The sequence below is a fragment of the Hemicordylus capensis genome, chromosome 4, assembly GCF_027244095.1.
Source record: "Hemicordylus capensis ecotype Gifberg chromosome 4, rHemCap1.1.pri, whole genome shotgun sequence".
NCBI lineage: Eukaryota > Metazoa > Chordata > Lepidosauria > Squamata > Cordylidae > Hemicordylus > Hemicordylus capensis.
In genome coordinates this window covers 315,917,274-315,937,971 of record NC_069660.1, presented here as the reverse complement: position 1 = coordinate 315,937,971, position 20,698 = coordinate 315,917,274, and the positions used below count along the sequence as shown (strand labels likewise).

General features: G+C 47.5%; 1 protein-coding gene across 6 annotated transcripts in view; it reads left to right on the top strand.

Moving 5' to 3' along the window:
* The window catches only part of TSNARE1 (t-SNARE domain containing 1), a 610,667-nt gene that overhangs the window by 189,413 nt on the left and 400,556 nt on the right, over window positions 1–20,698 (top strand). For all 6 annotated transcript variants that reach the window (XM_053249800.1, XM_053249796.1, XM_053249799.1 and 3 more), the window contains exon 3: window positions 12,923–13,000. In XM_053249800.1, coding sequence (XP_053105775.1) covers window positions 12,923–13,000 — 78 coding nt within the window. The remainder of the gene's footprint in view (window positions 1–12,922; window positions 13,001–20,698) is intronic.

The window sequence follows — 20,698 nt, the reverse complement described above, 5'->3', positions numbered from 1 at the left end:
ACGTCCTGATGATCTCTCCCAGCAGTTTCATGTAGATGTTAAAGCACATTGGAGACAGTATGGAGCCTTGAGTGTGCACTTTAGGAAATGCCTCAGGATTCTCTGCAATACACAGAGTTTCCCTGGCAGGGTTGCTCTGCAGACAAGCAGATGTCAAAAGCAGATGTTCCCTGTAGGTAGAAAGTTTGAAGATCCCTGCTTTAAAAGTTCATACCAGAGGCTCCTTGATTCTGCTAAGGCTGAGCTGGGAGAGACATTGGGAAGAATAACATTGGCCCAAACTGAGAGAGAATGTGAGAGAGGCTGACACCTGACAAGGCATTCGGGTTTCTTTTCTTCCTTGGCGGTAGTTCACAATAATGGCTGCTTTATCTGGCACCTGTCATTATGAAAGATCTTGCTGTTGCTTCACAGGCTCTATTTATGCCAAAATAATTTCCCTCCCTGTTGAAAGGATTCCGTCAGGGAGTTATGGTTACCACTTAATTCCTTCCCCCTCGGTAGACATTCGGTGCCTTTAACAGCTACATGACAGGCCAAAATTCAACAGACACAGTTTTCCTGCCATTTCATCTCCACGATGGCAACAACTTCATCTCCTCCATTTCTTCCTGCCTGCACATATTAAAGGCACAGAGCCTCTGTCGGGAAAGTGGGTGGCAATGCTATTTATAGCAGAGGGGCTGAGGATGAGGTCGCTTGTGGAAAGATTCAATAATTGCCTGTTGTGGGTTCAGGCTCGCCTCTAAAGTTCCACACATCCCCCTCCCCTTGTTTCATTAAAGCTGTGTGCAGGATTTTCTGTCCCATTTCATGCATCTGGTTTCTGCATTGTTTTGGAAGCTGCCTCCCCCCAGAGGCCTCAGTGATGGATGGGCAAGGGTTTAGCCAGCACTCAATAAATAACATTATTCAGACGGATGGATAATTGCCCCTCTCCTCAGGAGGCGAGTCGTCCGCTGCTGCCCCATCTCCATCTTGTGGTAGAGCTGGCCTTGTGGTAGCAAGTATGAGTTTTCCCCTTTGCTAAGCAGGGCCCACCCTGGTTTGCAGTTGAATGGGAGATGACATGAGCGCTCTGTAAGACATTCCCCTTAAGGGATGGGGCTGCTCTGGGAAGAGCACCTGCCTACTTCCATGCAGAAGGTTCCACATTCCCTCCCTGGCAACTCCAAGATAGGGTTGAGAGAGTCTCCTGCCTGCAACCTTGGAGAAGCCGCTGCCAGTCTGTGTACATGCAGACTGGCATGTTTGGGGCAGTATAGAAATATTTTAAATGCAATAAACAAACAAACAAACAAACAAACAAATCTGAGAATTGTCTACAATATGGTCTGAGTAGACAATACTGAGCTAAAAACCAGGGGAGTAGCCACCATTGGGCGACCGGGTTCAAAGAACCCGGGCCGCTGCTCCCCGTCGGCCACGCCTCATGGCCCCAACACACTCCCTGCATCTGACATCAGACATGGGGGAGGGGCACGTTTTGCTCCCATGCCGGGCCACAGGGCCTCATTTGGAAGTTAAATGGCCAGCGCTGCATTTGCAGCACAGCCAGGAGAGGCTCTTCCTGCCTATGAGGCACTCCTGGCTGCACTGCGAATACAGCACTGGCCTGGATCTGACTCCCGAATGGGGCCACGTGGCCCCATCTGGGAGCCAATCCACCCCCCTGCATCTGACATCAGACATGGGGGCGTGGCTACCCCCCGTGTCTAACATCAGACATAGGGGTGGGGCAAGCGGGGCCACCCCTGTCCTTGCTCCGCTACTGCTAAAAGCATAAGACAAGCCCTGCTGGTTTAGGTCCAAGGTCCATCTAGTCCAGCATCCTGTTCCCCACAGTGGCCCACCAGATGCCTCTGAGATGCCCACAGGCAGGAGGTGAGGGCGTGCCCTCTCTCCTGCTGTTTCTCCCTTGCAACTGGTATTCAGAGGCATTGTGCCTCTGAGGATGGAGGTGGCCCACAGCCACCAGACTAGTAGCCATTGATAGACCTACTCTCCACGAATTTATCTATACCCCTCTTAAAGCCGTCCAGGCTGTTGGCTGTCACTACCTCTTGTGTCAGGGAACTCCCTAGGCTGACTATAAGTTGTGTGAAAAAGTACTTCCTAAATTGTTGCAGGTTCCCGAGTTGGTCCTAAATTTCTTGGTCTGACTCGGCAGAAGGCCTCTTCCTATCTACTCTATCATCTCTATTTCCTTACTCCACCCTGAGATCTCTCAAGATTCTGCTAGACTCTTGCAACGGCTCCTCTGCTCCAAGCCTGGGAAGTTTCAACTTCCTGTGCTTGGAGCAATCTCCACTCTGAAGTGCCCCTGACTATGCTGGGCTTGTCAGGTGCATCATGGGCCATTAAATTCCAAGTGTGGGCATCTATCTATCTATCTATCTATCTATCTATCTATCTATCTATCTATCTATCCATCCACTTAGCAGATGGCTTTAGGTGGTTTGCATGAATAAAAACAGATAAAAACAAAATAAATAACACATTAAAATTTATTCATTTTAATTGGGTGGGGTCTAGCTGTGCCTTGGGCACAAAACGTTTGAGAAACCCTGCTCTAGCCCCAACCACAGACCCTCTGGTTGCCTGGGTCACTCATTTTCTCAGCCAGTTGTGTTTTGTTGCTTTGATGTATCTTCCTATTTTGTTGGTGTCTTAGCGGCCATTAGGCATGTTGGCTCCTTTGGTGTGGCTGCCAGGGGCTAGAGTGGGGGCGATCCACTTCAGTTTTGTGCGAACCCTTGTTGCTGCTTGAAACTTGGACTAAGAATAGCTTCGTTATCAATATTCTCTGCCCATGTGCAAGATCTCATTTTCCATTCAGTGTTATAGAAGAGCTGTTCAGGGAAATAACATTCAATTCATATTTCATCCAAGCGCCACAAGCGAGGCAAATTCATATGCTCAATTAACTATGTCAGTGAGAATCATAAATAGTGCACTTGCACTATTACAAAAATGCCAGTTTTGCCTGCTTGCTGTGTTTCTTTTATTATGGGATGGCCATCCTCACCCCTAAAAGCTGTAATTAGCTGTAGGCATTTGTCCATGGCATGTAAGCCAGGTGCCTTTGGCAACAGCAAATGCAGGTGGTGGAGGAATGCATGAGGGAGGTTGTATACTTCTCCCAGATCCTGTGGAAACAAAAACATTAACTCCTGGAAATCAGCTACAAGTGATTAAAGTTGCTCAGCTGATTAAAGAAAACCAGCTACAGGTTATTAAAGTTGTTAAAGTTATTAAAGTTCCTTTCCAAAGCAATTGTGTGACTATTTCTCCCAGGTTCTTGATTCCGGATTCATGTACCCGCCATATTATTTAAATATTTGTCATGTTCGTATTATCACATTTATATGATATAGCCCTGCTAACTCAGCAAAAAGGCACTTTTTAACATGGTGATTCTCTTTATTTAGCAGGGGGAGAGTAGCTGGCCTACTCAGTGCACTCCAAACACTCCAGTGACTGTGGCTGGTGTCTATCTTATGTTTCTTTTAGATTGTAAGCCCTTTGGGGACAGGGAGCCATCTTATTTATTTATTATTTCTCTGTGTAAAGCACCCTGAGTCATTTTCGAAAAGTGCGGTATACATATCAAATAAATAAACAAATAAACAAACAAACAAAATAGTGCCCCATATAAAATCTCTGGGCGGTTTACAAATTAAGACACAACAATTAAGACCGATACATCAAATCAAAATAACCATCAATAAGATTTAAAAATGTTATCAACTAAAAGCCTGATTAAACAGGTACATTTTCAAGAGTCACATTGTTAAAAGGCAGAGATGGGGGGCGGTTCTGGTTTCATTTGGAAGCATGTCCCAGAGCCCTGGGGAAACTCTGGAGAAAGTCCGGTTTTGGGTCACCACCAGATGCGCTGCTGGTTACCACAACCAGACTAGCCCTGATTGTCTTAATATTAGGGGTGTGCAATTTGGGTATTCGGTGATTTGGTTCGGGACCTGAACCGAATCACCCCTGTTCTGTTTTGTGCCCGAATATGGGCCACCCGAATCACCCTTGATTCAGTTCGGATTCGGATTTAATCCGAATCCGAATCTGAATTGATTTGGGGGGAAAGGGGCCCAGGGGCAAAATTTTGGGGTGGGGTGGTAGTGTCCAATGGGTGGAGTCTGCCACCCCAATTTCAGGGGAATTGGGCAAAGGGATGATTTTTGGGGAATTTTTGAAGTTTTAGTGACTTTGGGGCAGTTTGGGGCATAGCATGGGATCTGGGCAAAAGGAGTGGGGTGGGGTGGTAGTGCCTAATGGGTGCAGGGTACCACCCCAATTTCAGGGGGATCGGGCAAAGGGCTGATTTTTGGGAAATTTCTGAAGTTTTCATGTCTTTGGGGCAGATTGGGGCAGAAAGTGGGGCCTGGGGTAGAATAGTGGGGTGGGGTGGTAGTGCCTAATGGGTGGAGGCTACCACCCCAATTTCAGGGGGATTGGACAAAGGGCTGATTTTTGAGAATTTTTGAAGTTTTAGTTTTAAAATCCCCCAAAATCAACCATGAACCGAATCACCCGAATTTTTCAGGCCCGAAATTCGGGTGATTTGGCTCGGGCCCGAAAAATATCGGGGGACATCGGGGGTGATTCGGTTCAGCCCCGAATCACCTGGAATTGCTCGTTTTGGGCACAGATCGTTCTGTGCCTGAAATTTTTTGCACATCCCTACTTAATATGCAACGGGGTTCATGAAGAAGAAGGTACTCTCTTAAACTGATGTCAGAGATACTCATATGAACGAACAAAACTGTTGTAGACAGAGTCAGACGATTGGTCCATCTAGCTGAGTATTGCCTATCCTGATTGGCAGAGGTTCTTCAGGGCTTCTGACCAGAGGCATATCTAGGGAAAATAGTGCCTAGGGCAAGCACTGAAATTGCGCCCCCTGTCCAAACATCTGACACCCATCTTTCAGATAATATCAGCTGAAAAATACAAGTCTGAAGGTCACATACAAGTCACATATCTGAATATGTGTACAGTGACTTATATTATATTATTTATTTTTTAAAAAAAAATTACCTGTAGCCCCTTTGGGGGCTTCCTAAAGGCCATGGGTGGGGGGTCTGCAAAGGTTTCCCCAACTCCCGCTGGCCTCTAGGGCCTCAAAAGGACCATTTGAGCATGTGTGGTGGCCATTTTTAAATATAATTTTAAAAAATAAAAATGGCTGCTGAAAACAAAATGGCCACCGCACATGTTCAAATGGCCTCTGCGAGGCCTGGCATGGCCTAGGGCCTCACAGAGGCCATTTTAGCATGATCAGTGGCCATTTTGTTTTTGGCAGCCATTAAAATTTTTTTTAAAAATGGTGCCCCCTTTCAAGTGCCGCCCAGGGCACATGCCCTGCCTGCTCCACCATAGATACGCCTCTGCTTCTGACTTAGAGGACTTCTTCCCAGTCTTACCTGGAGATGTAGGGGCTATGCTCATGATCAGCAAAAATCGGGCTAGCCTCTGCTAGCCCGATTTTTGCTGATCATGAGAACCACCAAGCTCGGCTGTGAGCCCGGTGGTTCTAGAGCGGGTAAGCCACTCAAGTGGATTGCCTCCCCTTAGCCCAGGTTTGTGGAGCGAGCGCTTCACAAACCCGGGCTATCTGATCGTGAGTAGCCGTGGTGCGGCTCCGTGCCATGGCTACTCGTGAGTAGATCCCCAGAGGGGAGGCGAAAAGCTGCCTCCCAGCTCCGGGCATCTCCCCAGTATGGCCTGCATGCTCGCACACGGCATACTGGAGCTTCCGGGGGCCGCGTGGCCCTCAAGCTCCTTAGACCCCACCGGCTCCATTGTGGAGCCAGCAATCGTGTGGGCGGCCAGTCCAGCCGCCCAGGGCTCTCTCTCCGCGCACTCAAAAAAACCAGGTCTCACTGATCGTGAGACCTGGTCCGTTGTCAGAGATTGAACATGGGACCTTCTGCAGGCAAAGCATTGGCAGCCCCGCCCCTGTCATGGCTGTCTTTAGTCATGTCTGTCTTTGTTCCATGGCTGACTAGCAGCTGCATAAAGATACTGGGAAGCTGTGACTCACAAGCAGTGTGGGGGACTGGATGAACCCTATGTGGTTGCCAAGGAAACATGTTGCCTTCTCCCACGTTACCATTCCCAAGTGTGAAAACATACATGCAGAAAATAACACAGAGGAAACTGGAACCTCGGGGAAATGGCAGTACATTTTCGAGTGGTCATAAGGTTGATTCCAATTTGCAATCTAATTATGAGGTTTTAAAACACACACACACACACACACACACACACACACACACACACACACAGATCACGCATCCCCATCATCTAAACCAGGCAAGTACAAGGTTGGGTGATACCACTGCAGATTGCGAATGTGGCAGCCACTTGCAAATTCACTGTAAAGGGGTAATAAAGATGAGATTATTAAACTGTCTGGACTGTCCAGGTACGGATCAAGCTAAATTGTCCATTTCCGCTGCCACCAAGCTCCATGGTCAAAATGGTGGGATCACAGGTACAACGGATGCTATCTTATCCCAAGGCAGAGCATTGGTCCATCTAGCTCACATGGAGGGGGCAACAGAAGCAGAAAATCAAGCCAGAGACCAGCTAGGAGGCAGGTCTTGCCCGCTCAGCTTGCGGAGAGGAGAGCTGGTCTTGTGTTAGCTAGCATAACGTGTCCCCTTAGCTAAGCAGGCTCCACCCTGGTTGCATATGAATGGGAGACTAGAAGTGTGAGCACTAGAAGAGATTCCCCTTAGGGGATGATGGGGCCGCTCTGGGAAGAGCAGAACGTTCCAGATTCCTTCCCTGGCAGCATCTCCAAGATAGGGCTGAGAGAGATTCCTGCCTGCAACCTTGGAGAAGCCACTGCCAGTCTGTGAAGACAATACTGAGCTAGATAGACCAATGGTCTGACTCAGTAAATGGCAGCTTCCTCTGTTTAGCTCAGGATTGTCTGTGACTACCAGCTGCTCTCCAAGTTTTCAGACATGGCCTTTCCCAGCTCTCCTTGGAGAAGCCCTAGGGGGTTAAGGTGCCCTAGGCAATGTTTGACTTCGGCACTCCCTCCCCTGGCTGTACCCAGTTGAATGACCAGCCCAAGTGGATGTCCAGTGAGCGCCTAGCCTGTACCAGTTTGGGGATGCTATGGGAGAGGGGCTCCAAGCCCAATGGGTGGCTGCCCTTCCTCTATTGCCGCCGCCTCCCTCCCCACAGCAGTCCAGGCTCTGCGATCCTCAGGGCCGACCGAGTTCTGTGCCTCCCCGAGAGCTTTGAACAGCACTGCAAGGAGCTTCCCTTGCAACCAACCAGGCCTGACCACAGCCCAGCCAACCATTGTGCACGCCACCTGCCGTCGTTTTGGGGTCCAGGTACTTGAGAAACCAGGATGGAGGCTCCTGCGGAATGAGGCAGGGAGGGGCAGGACAGAACACACAGGGAGGGGGAAACAGAAGCAGGAAAGCAAGCCAGAGACCAGCTAGGCCTTGCCTGCTCAGCTTCTGCTCAGGGAGCTGAGGTGCCCCCAAGAGCTGCTGCCCCAGGTGACTGCCTAGGTCTGCTGAATGGACAGGCCAGCCTTGTGCCAAGCATTGATCCTGAGACCTTCTGCATGCAAAGCAGATGCTCTTCCACTCAGCTACAACCCCAACCCCAGGAAATTTGGACCAGCAGGAGAGGCAAGAGAACAGTTGCACTAGCACTGCGCAGACTGTGGGATTTGTAGTTGGCCTTGTAACTCCACCTGTTCTTAGATCCTGTCTAGGCCAATATGCTGGCCGCCTCCTCTCGAGTAAGCCAGTTGAAGGGAAAGCCTCACGCTGCCAAACAGACAGTGCATCTTTGGCAGGCACAGAGCCAGACAAATGGTGGCTTGGGTCCAGCCCCGCCTGGTGGCCCCTCGAGCAACATCCCCATCCCGTGTGTGTGTGACATCACGTCTTTGGAGAGTCCTGAGTGAGAGGAGAGCTCTTCTGGAGCCCTAGCCACCACCACCCTGCATGCTTCGGAGGCCTTTTTTCATTGGCAGCCCGGATTCTTTGAACCCGTTCACACAGTAGTGGCTCCATCCCTGGTCATTTTGGAACTCAGCTTTGGCATGGGTCCATCCCCATGAGGTTCCAGGGGTTATGAGGGAGAGTCTGGAACCGGAATTTGGGGCTCAGTGGGAAGCATTGGATTCTTCGCTCTGGAAGCCTCCTTGGGGGTGTCATCTGGGGGGCAGCCTCTGGCCATCCCTGAGGCTGCTGACTTCTGGGGATCGCTGTCTCTGCTGTATGTCAGTGCAGGATCTTGCCCCTCCTCTTAGAAATAGCTGTTGTCAGGTCCAAGGCCCGAACACCAGCCAGTCCTGACACAGAGCTTAATCGCATCTGGTCTACCCAAAACAAAAGAATAAAAATAACACAACATGAAAATGGAACATCGCATCAGACAAGACTTCCAAAATAGTGAGGTTGTTCACATGACTGGGTGGGAGGGGTGGCAGGTAGGTGGTGGTGGGGAGGCTGGTTTAATTCACCTTCCCACCCCCCAAACCACGGCTGCCTGTGTCTGGGTGCGCAGAGCATTCTCCCAGACAATCCGTGCTGCATGCCTGCAGTGCGGAGCTGCGGAGGACGGGAGGATGTGTCCTGGCCTCCAGAAATCCCACAATAGCAATAGCAATAGCACTTACATTTATATACCACTCTATAGCCGGAGCTCTCTAAGCGGTTTACAATGATTTAACATATTGCCCCCCAACATTCTGGGTACTCATTTTACCGACCTCGGAAGGATGGAAGGCTGAATCAACCTTGAGCCCCTGGTCAGGATCGAACTTGTAACACTTAAACTTTATTTAATATATTTATATATTTATAATATATTTAGCAATAGCAATAGCAATAGCAATAGCACTTACATTTATATACCACTCTATAGCCGAAGCTCTCTAAGCGGTTTACAATGATTTAGCATATTGCCCCCAACATTCTGGGTACTCATTTTACCGACCTCAGAAGGATGGAAGGCTGAGTCAACCTTGAGCCCCTGGTCAGGATCGAACTTGTAACCTTCTGGTTGCAGGGCGGCAGTTTTACCACTGCGCCACCAGGGGCTTCATGCACAATGGGTGCTCTAGGCCCATATAAACAAACAGCCCCAGCAAACACGTGAGGCCATAGCCTGGGCTGAGGGAGTGTTCGCTTCCTTAACCTTGGCTAACAGCCAAGCTAAGAAGCGGGGCGAGATGTTGCTGCCCCACCGGGATTGGGCCCGATCCCGGTGGTTCTCATGTGCAGCCTAACCCAGATGTGAGGCTGCATGTGGGAAAAGCCTCATTATTTTAAAAAGAGTGAGGAAACCAATAAAACCACTCAACAACAGCTCAACAAACACGGGGGCGGGGGGGCTGCTGAAATGAAAGAATTTTTAGCCTCTTCTTTAAAAAATGCATGGAAAATGCCAACTGAAGATCACGTGGCAGGGAGTTCCACAGGGAGCCATCCCCGAGAAGGCTCATTCACCATGTTGCTGAATGCTTGCCTCAGTTGCATCAGGATATGCTAATTGCTTCTTTTCCATGCCTCACAATGCAATTCTTCAGGACTCCACCTTCACAATTCACTGGGCAGCCCCTAATCTCTTCCACAGTCCCCTTCTTCCTGATTTAAGACATTCATTCAATGTTTTTAAAGAGGGACCCACTCTGCACTGTCACACCGCCGTAGCAATATTTGTGGGTGGCCTGGCTAGAGATTCTGAGATTCCACCTGACAATGCTGATGCATTTTCAGGCTTTTCTCGGCTGCCATGATGGCTATAAATCTGACTTTAAAAACCATGAAAATTGATATTCTCCATAATGAAATGCTGCTTTGTATGTTAGATATGAAATGCAAGATGTGCAGCACACCCCCTGCCTAGAATTGCTAAATCATAACCTGGGGATCCCGCCGGTGGCTTTCTATTCCCTGAAGCAGGGGGAGAAGGAGGCCGTCATGGGTTGTATCTCCCCTGGTCCCAGAGTTTACTTCCACCCTGCAAAAGCTGCAGAGGTTACATGGAAGGACAAGAGGTCACTTGGACTACTCACTTGACCTTTCTCATTATCAACCACGCTTTGCAGCATCTGACATAATACACCTTTGGCCTGACTAGACTTGTTGAACTGCACGAATGTGGAAAAATACCATCAGTATTACGGACTTTAATGCAAACTAGAATGTTTGGACTGCACAGATGTCCACAATGTTTGCTCGAGCTGCTCATCTCGTGTCTGGTTGCACATTTTATCAAAATTCCTGAAGACGAGGGGACCACAGCTAGGGAGCAAGACTAGGGAGCTACAGAGGCAAAATCAGAGGCAAAACCCACAAACATTTATAGCCAGGCCAGGAGCAACCAATGAGCAGACTGGGATGGAGGAGAGGGATGGTGGCCCGGTGGCTTCTCTGCTCCCTTTTCTTCCACTTTGTAGCTTCACCACAAGAGACACCTGCACGCACCAGAAGTGGTTTCTGACCCAAGTCCTGATAGCAGCCAGGGTTAGGGCCACAGCTCTGTGGGAGAGAATCTGCTTTGCATGCAGAATTCCCACATTCAGCCCCTGGAAGCATCTCCAGGTAGGACCAGGGGGGAAAGCTTGCTTGAAACCATGGAGATCCCAATCCCCTCCTAATCACTACACACAATACTGAGATAGACAGACCCCTGGCTGGCCTGATACACTGTAAGGCAGCCTCCTATGTTCCTGCCAAGTGGCCAACAAAGGCAAAAAAACACCCCAGCCCCAAATAAACAGACTTCCCCGGTCTTGCTCGAGGCATTATGAGACTATTTCTCCGAACAATGGCAAAGCTGTATTTCTACCAAATAAAGGGGGGGGGGGAGGCCATAATATTTTAGCACTGCATTTTATGAAGTCTAACTCATTTAATTTTTATTTGACACCATGTTTGGGCTTAGCCCCCCTCCTCTTTGCATTGACAATCTTGGCAACAGCATCCACGCTGCTGACTTGCTGCTGCGCCTGGTGACGAAGACGTGTTCTCCGTAAATTGCTTCTTTTCAGTCCAGAGCTTGGGTGTTTGCTCTTGACTGCTTCAGCCCTCTGGAGAGAGGGGAGGAAAAAAACAAAACAAGAGATTCTCTGGCATCAATTTGAAATTACAGGGAGGTTTCTAGCTCAAATAGCAGGCTCACTTTGCCTTCCCCATCCCTTTTCCAGCCTAGAATAAACCAGGTATTTAACTATTGGCCAGGATGAAAGCATGGGCGCTGAGTGTCAGAGACGGTAAACCTGATTTCATCCTGGTTTAACAGATGAGTTTGCCACCGAAATAACTCAGGATGAACTCTGAAGCGAAGAGAGAAGAGAGGTTTCATGATGCTTTGACACTTGCCTGAAAACACCCTTCTGGATCTGAACTCAGATCCTTGCAGGCAGAACACAAGGAGGGCTCTTTAAAGAAGGGAATCTGTATCCTCAGCAAGGCTGGTTCCAGATTCCCAGGGCCATCAGCAATTGTCCTCTGTGGTCCCCCTCCTACCTGGCCCTCCGTGATAGGATGGGATGGGATGGGATGTACCTTGGTGGATGGAATGGGAGAGTGGAGGTGACATGGTACAACTCTTGGCTGAGAGACAGACCCATAGCCGGTAGTGGGGGAGGCTAGGCAGGCCTGGCCTCCAAATTTTTATCTGGCCCCCCATTTGTTATTACCTATGAGTGCTCCAGGCCACAAGCTCCCCCCCCCATTTTTGGTGCCCTCCCTTGAAATGTTAGACTGCTTACTCATCTGCTGAGACAGTTGAATGAAATCTTTGGGCACTGAGATAATCTTGGGGATAACCGGGGTCCCTTTCAAGGTCCTGAGCCCCTGGCAGTTGCTCAAAGATTGCAATCCAGCCCTGTTCCCCATAACTCAATGCAAATGAAGCACTTCTGGGGGAAAGACTGTTGGATGTGGATAGGTAACAGAGATGCTTAACGCTAGCGGCAATCGCTGAGTCTCCCTTCCATGAAGCTATTTTTCTGTCAGGGTTTGCAGTTTTGGAGGCTGGCTGGTGAAAAGCAAGGGATTAGAAAGAGCCAGGGGAGGGCTCTTTGCAGGAGATAATCTGTGGGCAGAGTAGGGATAAGCACTCCCCTCTGCTTCCTTCCTGCCCATGTCTTCCTGCCCATGTGAGCTGCCCATGTCTGCCCATGTCCTCCTGCCCATGTGAGCTTCTCCCACATACCTCCGCAGTTCCCTTAGGAGGTGGCATGAGGTTACTGCTGCCTAGTTCAATCCAATGAGAGCAAGTTATCTGGGATGCTGCAAGTCCTCTCTCCCCGATGTTGTCCTCTGCTGTTGTTGGATTACATCTCCCTTCATTTCTTTGGCCATTGTGGCTGGGGATGATGGGAGTTGTAGTCTAGCAACATCTGGTGACTGAGAATCCCTGAGGATTCTGAGAACCCCTGCCCTAAGGGAAATATTGTTTATTGTTTTACGGGAAATATGGGATCTTTTTTTGAGGATTACTTAACTATAGGTAAAGTGTGCCATCAAGTTGTTGTCAACAACTGGCAACTGTCCTTGGAAGAATACAGGAGGGGTTTACCATTGCCATCTCCTGCACAGTATGAGATGATGCCTTTCAGCATCTTCCTAAATCACTGCTGACCAATATAGGTGTTTCCCATAGTCTGGGAAACATATCAGCAGGGATTCGAACCGGCAAGCTCGGGGAAATAACTTGACTAGCAAGCCAGAGGTTGCCGGTTCGAATCCCTGCTGGTACTGGGCAGCAGCAATATAGGAAGATGCTGGAAGGCATCATCTCATACAGCACGGGAGTTGGCAATGGTAAACCCCTCCTGTATTCTACCAGTTCTACCATTAATTGTGGCCTGGTGTATTAACAGTCTCACTTTCTCTCTTTCCCTCTCTAGCCACACAGATTGATCCCAATGAACTACAGGAGCTTTTTCAGGATACGTCTGCCAGCATCTTCCGAATTAATGCTAATGGTGCGTATGTCAAACACACCAAATGTTCAAGTATGGCATGCATAGTATATAAAATATTCCGCAAACCCTCTTTGGACAGAAGGACAAGATATGTACAGCATATCTGTAACACAGTCTTTTTAGACAGGGTATAAAAATGTTCCATAAGATTCTGCCTGATCAAGGGGTGTCTGTATTGTTGAAACCTCTTCCCTTTCTATTTTTAATGGCTGAATAATCCACATTTCTATTTGAAAGCGTCCTGGTGCCCCAACGCTGAGAGACTTGCCAGATTAAGACTGCCATGCTCTGACTACTTACCTGCAAGTAAGCCCCATTGAACAGTCAGACTTCCACATGCATGGGATTGTGCTGTAACTGGTCAAACAACATGTCGGGCTGTTCACATGTTGCAAGCATGTCACACCATTGCTTCGTCAGATACACTGGCTCCCATTGGGTTTCCAAGCCCAGTTCAAAGTGCTAGTGTTAACCTTTAAAGCCCCACATGCTTTGGATCCAGGTTACTTGAGAGAGCGCCTTGTCTCATATTACCCAACCTGGACCGTGAGATCTTCTTCGGAGGCCCTCCACCAAGAGCCCCTGCGAAACGAGGTGGGGCAGGTTGCTACAAGGGAAGAGGGCCTTTTCTTTGGTTGCACCCCATATATGGAATAGCCTCCCCAGTGAGGTTCACCTGGCTTCAACGCTTTGGTGTTTTTTTTAGATGCCAGGTGAAAACCTTTATGTTCACTCAAGCCTTTTAAATTTTAAATGTTGATCTGATTTTTTTAAAAAGTCATTTGTTTTGTATTATATATTATATTTTCTCCCCTCACCCTTTTTGGGTCTATTATGATTTAATGTGCTGTTTATTTTGATCTCATGTTTTAATGTTGTGTTGTGAGCTGCCCAGAGAACAATTTGTTATGGGGCTGCTAACAAATAAAGTTGCTGCTTCATTATTATTATTATTATTATTATTATTATTATTATTATTAGTAGTAGTAGTAGTAGTAGTAGTAATTATTATTAGTAATTATTATTAGTAGTAGTAATTATTAATTAATTCACATGACCTAAACAGGGCTGGAGAAGCACCCAGCCAGAGTAGGAGAGCTGGGTGCTTTTCATATTTGCCTGACAGAAGACTAGTTCACTCTATCAGTAATTGGGTAGGACAAGCATCCTACCCAATTCCAGAATGGTACATACTCCCGTTTTGTAAAATGTGAGCAATGTAGGAGTGGGGGAAGCATTCATGTGTGTGGCTCCCAGTCGCTAGGAGGGCTTTTCAGAGCCTTCCTACCTAGCTGGTAGGAGTGATCACACATGATCACTTCTCCCTGCCTCCCACCTTGCTCATTACTCACCTCCCACTGTGTTGATCGTGTGAACTAGCCCACTCTCAAAGGATCTTGTTCTCACACCAGAATACATCTCAGGTTGCAAAGCTGATTCCCACCCCCGCAAATGTAACACAATCTGGTGGGTTTTGCCAGCTGTGGAACACTTCCCTCGCAGATGCAGTATCATGAGGAAATAGATGGTCAGGAGGGAGAGATGTGCCATTAATAGGTTGTGGGATTTTTTAAAGTTGGTGGACCCCATTAGTCACCTGTTCAAAATAATTGCCCAAGGGGACATTGGGTGGGAAAATATAAGCTGTTGCCCCGTTCATGGGGCATGGACAACCCTTGTACTCGTAGGTCCCCCTTGATTCTCCAGATAACCACCTGTTTGCCTCATGGCTTGATAAAGCTTTAACATAAAGTCTCCCAGCGTGGCATAATAGGGAAGAAGAGCCCTATTGGATTAGACTAAGGCAGGCCTGCACAACATAAGGCCCGGGGGCTGCATCTGGCCCGCAGGGACTTTTTTGCTGGCCCCAGGGGTGGCCCAAAGTATTGTGATGCCTGAGGTGAGGTTAAAATGCCACCTTGCCCCATGGACTTGGGGGCGGGGGTAAGCCCTCTTTCAAAACTGATCTTTGCAAGCGTTGAAAGTGCATGGTGGACAGCGAAGAGGAAAGGTTGCCAAGAGCCTCCTCGTACATTCTCATGCTATGGGTAACTAGTAATTGCTCTCATTAATATTTTTTAATAACTAATGACTGCTTTCAGTAATATTTTTAATATTTATGAATGTGCTGAAAATTTACCTCAGCCCCTGCATACAAAGTTATGTTTGGTTCCGGCCCACCAGGGTATTTGACGTTTGGACCCCTGGACTAAGGGTTCATTTAATCCAGCAACTAGTTGGATTAACAGAGGCATCTAAAAGCAGGAGATTAAGACCTTATCCCACTGCTTGGCCCCCAGCAAATGGTGTTCAGAAGCTTGCTGACTCTGAACAGGGAAGTCCTGTTTGGCTCTCATCGGGCAACTCCTCCTCCACAAAAACCCGGAACTCAAAAGGTGATGCAAGCCTAACGTTTGGAATACATCTTTGCTGAAATGTGGGAACATGTTTTATTTTCACAGTTGAACAGGGAGCAACATGGTTCCCATTCCTCTGGGTGAAATTTGGCAGAGTGACCAGGGCCAAATGCTTCATCAGCTAGATCTGATCTCCTGATTGCTAGCTGATCAACCCTGAGCCATGAAACTGCGGATTGGAAGAGGGGTTGGTCTGCCTGGCAGTTTTGTGGAGCCACACCGCATCGCAGTCCTTGTTGCTGTCATAATCGCACCGACCTATTTAATGGAATGTTTAATTGTTTCGTTCATAGCTGCCTGGCAATAAACATCTGATAAATAAACGCAGTAAGAACAGTAATAAAAATGTACAGTGTATCGTATCTGAGGAACTAATTGCTGGGGAACTGTACTGTGGGGAGCAATCCCGCTCCAGCCAGATGAAGGTCTGGATATGCAAATGGTGGTGTTTCTGTGAGTTCAGTTGTTAATCACTTAAGGTGGTAGAGATGTGGGGAGGGGAGTTAATGGAGCTCAGAGTCCAGTTTCCTTGAGCTTAGGAACCTGTGTTCCTCACACACATTGAGGTCATTCACACAATCGAAAACTGTGTTCTACCTGGGTTTGGGAACTGTGTGTACTCCCAATTTTTGATTGTGTGGAAGCAAGGTTAGAGGAAAACCTGAGTAGCTTTTTCTCCTACCTTGCTTCCACACAATCACTTCTACCCAGGTTTTCCTCTAACCTTGCTTCCACACAATCAAAAATTGGGAGTACACAAACCCAGGTAGAACACAGTTTTTGATGGTGTAAATGACCTCATTGTGTGAGTGGTTCTGGAAAAATCCTAGTTCGGACCTTGGGATAGTATCTCCCGTACCCCTAATTTCTTAGGCATATTGGGTCAGGGCAGTTTTACAAACTGCCCTAATAAAACCTTTCTAGGTAGTTTACATACAATTTGAACAATTGAAACATAAGCAACCATTCAAACAAATAAAAACAAAACAGTTAAAACAATATACAGAAAAAAATATTGTTCGATCAACTGGCATTATACCTCCACTGAATTCATGACAAAACTCACTTTCCTGAAATCTAGCCTGCTGTGCTCAGAGATGGATCCAGTGTCCATGATAGACACTGCTGGTGTCCATGATGGATCCAGTTCTGCTCTGCTCTGCTCAAGATGTGTATTAATGATTTGAATGACTGCAGTAATGGTAGGTTGAGCCCACAGGTCAATGCTGCTGCTGTTGAGCAGGGGTTTCCAAGCTGTGGTCCTCCAGATGTTGCTGAACTACAACTCCCATCTTCCTCTGCCGCAATAAACTGGGACTGGAGATGATGGGAGCTGTCATCCAGCAACATCTGGAGGAACACAGGTTGAGAACCCCAGCTGTAGGTGATGAGGATATGATCATCTTCTGGAGCATGGGGGAAGACTCTGAAAGATTAACACTCTTGCACAATGGCACTCATAACACCAAATGCAATGGAGTAGCAAAGGGGCTTTCACTGTGCCCCTGCTGCAGCTGCTTGAAGAGTGCAGGCTTCCTTAGTTGGCATGCCAAACGGTGTCCATGGCTTGGGGACCCCCCCCCCCAAATGCCCTTCAGCAGAGGGCCTTATGAATATATGAAGCTGGCTTATGTTGAGTCAGACCAATGTTCCATCTAGCCTGTTGCTAATTTCTCTGACTGGCAGTGGCACTCCTGGGTGCCAGGCAAAGAGAGGTCTTTCCAATCCCTTGCATTTGAAAACCTTTGGACCGGAGATACCCGGGATAGAGCCTGGGACCTTCCACATGCAAGGCATGTCCTCTGCCATGGAGCTATAGTCTCTCCTTAGATGCAGGAGATGGACCATGTAACTGTGTTTTCCCCCTGAGCCATCAATAATCTCAAGGTAAGGGGAACTAGAGCCAACTTATCCTCTATCCTTTAGCTCATGGATTCTCAATGTTGGGTCCCCAGATATTATTTGACTTCAACTCCCATAATCCCCAGCCCTAGTGGCCTTTGGTTGGGGATTATGGGAGCTGAAGTCCAATAACATCTGGGGACCCAACATTTGAGAATCCCTGCTTAAGCTCCAAACTCATTACAGGGGACAGAGCAGAAGATTTTGACAACCTGCTGTAGTTCCTCTTTGGTCTAGGGAACGTGGTCCTGTCTCTACCTCTCTCCTTACCCTCATTCCTCATGAGCCCCCATTGAGACGAAAGGTTTCTCTTGTACCTTCCTGCATCCCGGTCTATACAGTCCTTGGTGCTGCACAAATACAACTGGAGAAATGGAATATCAGAATGGTGGTCCTTCTGTGGCCCAATCCCATCTGAAATGTTGTTCATCTCTTAGCTGGAGGACTCCTTTGGACAGTGGGTGGATAGCTGGGAGCAGTTGCAACCACTTTAGAGGACAGGTTAGGATTCAACAGATTTCTCTTTGCCCTTATCTGGTATCTATCTTAGAAGAGTTATATGGCAACAAGCTGTAAGTGGAATCGCATTTCCTTTGGAGCTTTCCCCTGGAAAGATTTAAAACCAAGCCACCAGGCAATCCCCAGTGAGTTATAATCTAGCAGACGTAGTCTCCACAGACACCTCCTTTTTTTAAAAAAAAGAGCAACTAATCCCTACGACTAGATATCTGTGATGGCAACAGCCATTTCATATTTAATTCATGTTCTAATCACCTAGTGGCACTGTCTCTGAGACTGCTCTGGGAGACATGACACATTTATCACCTTAAAGCTGCTTCCGAGTGACTTGATGCTCACAAACGAGAGTATGAAAATCGGAGTTCTCAGACGAATAAGCATAACTCTCATTATATTCACGAGTGAGAGTACCTAACTCATGAACTCAGGTTTCAGAATAGCCCCTGCCTATGTGGGTGAAGGATGAGCACACAGTGAAACATTGACTTGTTTGGATTGGAATTGGAAGTACTTTATGATATGCATCTCGCCATCCTGATGTATGTGATTGTCACAATGGCAACTCCTCCCAGGTGTCCTCTCCTGTTCTCCTATGTTGTTCTCAGCATAAAAGGAAGGGGAAAGAATGCGTTGAATACCAGCTCCTCGGGAGGAACTGCTGGCGGTGGCTCTTATACCCTGCCTGCACATTCCCAGAGACATCTGGGTAGCCACTGCAAAAAGCAGAATGCTGTATTAGATGGACATTTGGACTGATCCCACAGGATTCTTCTGGAGCATCCAGTTCCTCTCTTGCAATTTCTGCAATCTGTTGGAGAAAAGATTCTCTGCATTTGAATGTGTTTATCATAATGTGTCTTCCTCTTCTCTGACAGCGTTATTATGGCAACGACTGTGCTATGGCATGCGGAACGAGGACCTTTTTCAAAGGTCTAATTGGCCTTGACATATTTTTAGAAACCATTGTGTTTCATGTCGGATGTGGACAATATACATAGTTCAGCTTTTGATTTATTTGCAGACACTATGGGCACAGGCATTCACCCCCAAAAGGCAATTATAATACACAGGATCCCCCCAGAAAGGTTCACCTCTGCTGGTGGTGAAAGTTTGATATCCTGACTTACTAATGGACTGTGGCTTGAACAAACCACAGTTTCCTGTTTGAGGATGAAGCAGGAAGCTGCAGTTGATGACAAATTGCAACAGGAAGCTGAAATAGCTTCTTCTCATGTGAAAGGCTCAGCACAGCTTTCATGATCCTTTAAACCAGAGGTGGCTGACCTGACGCTCTCCAGCCCTTGCTGGACTACAACTCCTGTCATCCCCAGTCACAATTTATCCCCACCAAAATTTTGTTGGACTACAAATCCCATCACCCCAGCCACAATAAATTGTGGTGGGATGGTGGAAATTGTAGTCCATCAGGTTGTAGGAAATACAGTCCAAAGTAGTTTCTCCACATCACAAACTGAACATGATCCAATTTAATCCTATAAGAGTAGTTGCTGGTCATCTCCACAGTAGACTCCGCAGTAACTGTGGAATCCAGTTCAGCCCGAATACAAGAAATTTAATCTGCAAAAAAGTCATTGAAAATGTCACAGTGAATGACTGATGGTTCCAAGTTCAAGTTCATGGAGGAGGGAGGGCACATGCTAGCAACCCTCACAAGCCTAGACAATTCAATTGGACATGAATTTGTGGAAGCAATGCGGGCAGAAAAGAACTGCTTCTTTGCCACTTGAACTGCCGGAGCATAGATCTTCAAATGTGCTCTGTGTCGTGATCTGTCAGATTCACACCGAGTCATCCTCCACTTGCTCTCTAGCCTTCTACCTTGCCGCTTCAGCTCCCATAGCTCTTTTATCAGCACACCTGTGGCTAACAATCAGGTTTGGCTCTGTTGATCCATAGACAAGAAATAAAACATGCTTTTGTGATGTGCTTCTATTGCAGTGGCATTATTTAATAACTAAGAGAGTCCCATGTGTGACCAGCCCAAAGTTGTTGAGACATCTCTACTGATGTGGCCTTCTTGGGCGGGATTTTGCAAATCTCTGTCTCCTTCTCCCTTTCTTGACCTCTGTTGCCCTATCTGTCAAACAGGTCCACTTAGAAATCTTTCTTGCTGTAATTTCATCTAAGTAAAAAAATTCAGAACCAATGGTGTGGGGAGACACATAAGAACAGCCCTGCTGGATCAGGCCCAAGGCCCATCTAGTCCAGCATCTTGTTTCACACAATGGCCCACAAGGTGCCTCTGGGAAGCCCACAGGCAGGAGGTGAGGGCATGCCTTCTCTCTTGCTGTTATTCCCCTGCAACTGATATTTAGAGGCATCCTGTCTTTGAGGCTGGAGGTGGCCCATAGCCCTCGGACTAGTAGCCATTGATAGACCTGTCCTCCATGAATTTGTCTAAGCCCCTTTTAAAGCCATCCAAGCCAGTGGCCATCAACACATCCCATGGCAAAGAATTCCATAGATTAACTATGCTCTGTGTGAAAAAGTAATTCCTCTTGACGGTCTTAAATTTCCTGACCTTCAGTTTCATGGGATGACCCCCTGGTTTTAGTGTTGTGAGAGAGGGAGAAAAATTTCTCCCTGTCCACCTTCTCCACTCCATGCATAATTTTATACACTTGGATCATTTCTCCCCTTTTCCAAGGTTAAGAGCCCCAGATGCTGTAGCCTAGCCTCATAAGGAAGGTGTTCCAGGCCCCTGATTATTTTGGTTTCCCTCTTCTGCACCTTTTCCAGTTCTACAATGTCCTTCTTAAGATACAGTGACCAAAGCTGTACACAGTACTCCAGATGTGGCCGCACAATAGATTTTCTATAAGACCATTATCATATTAGC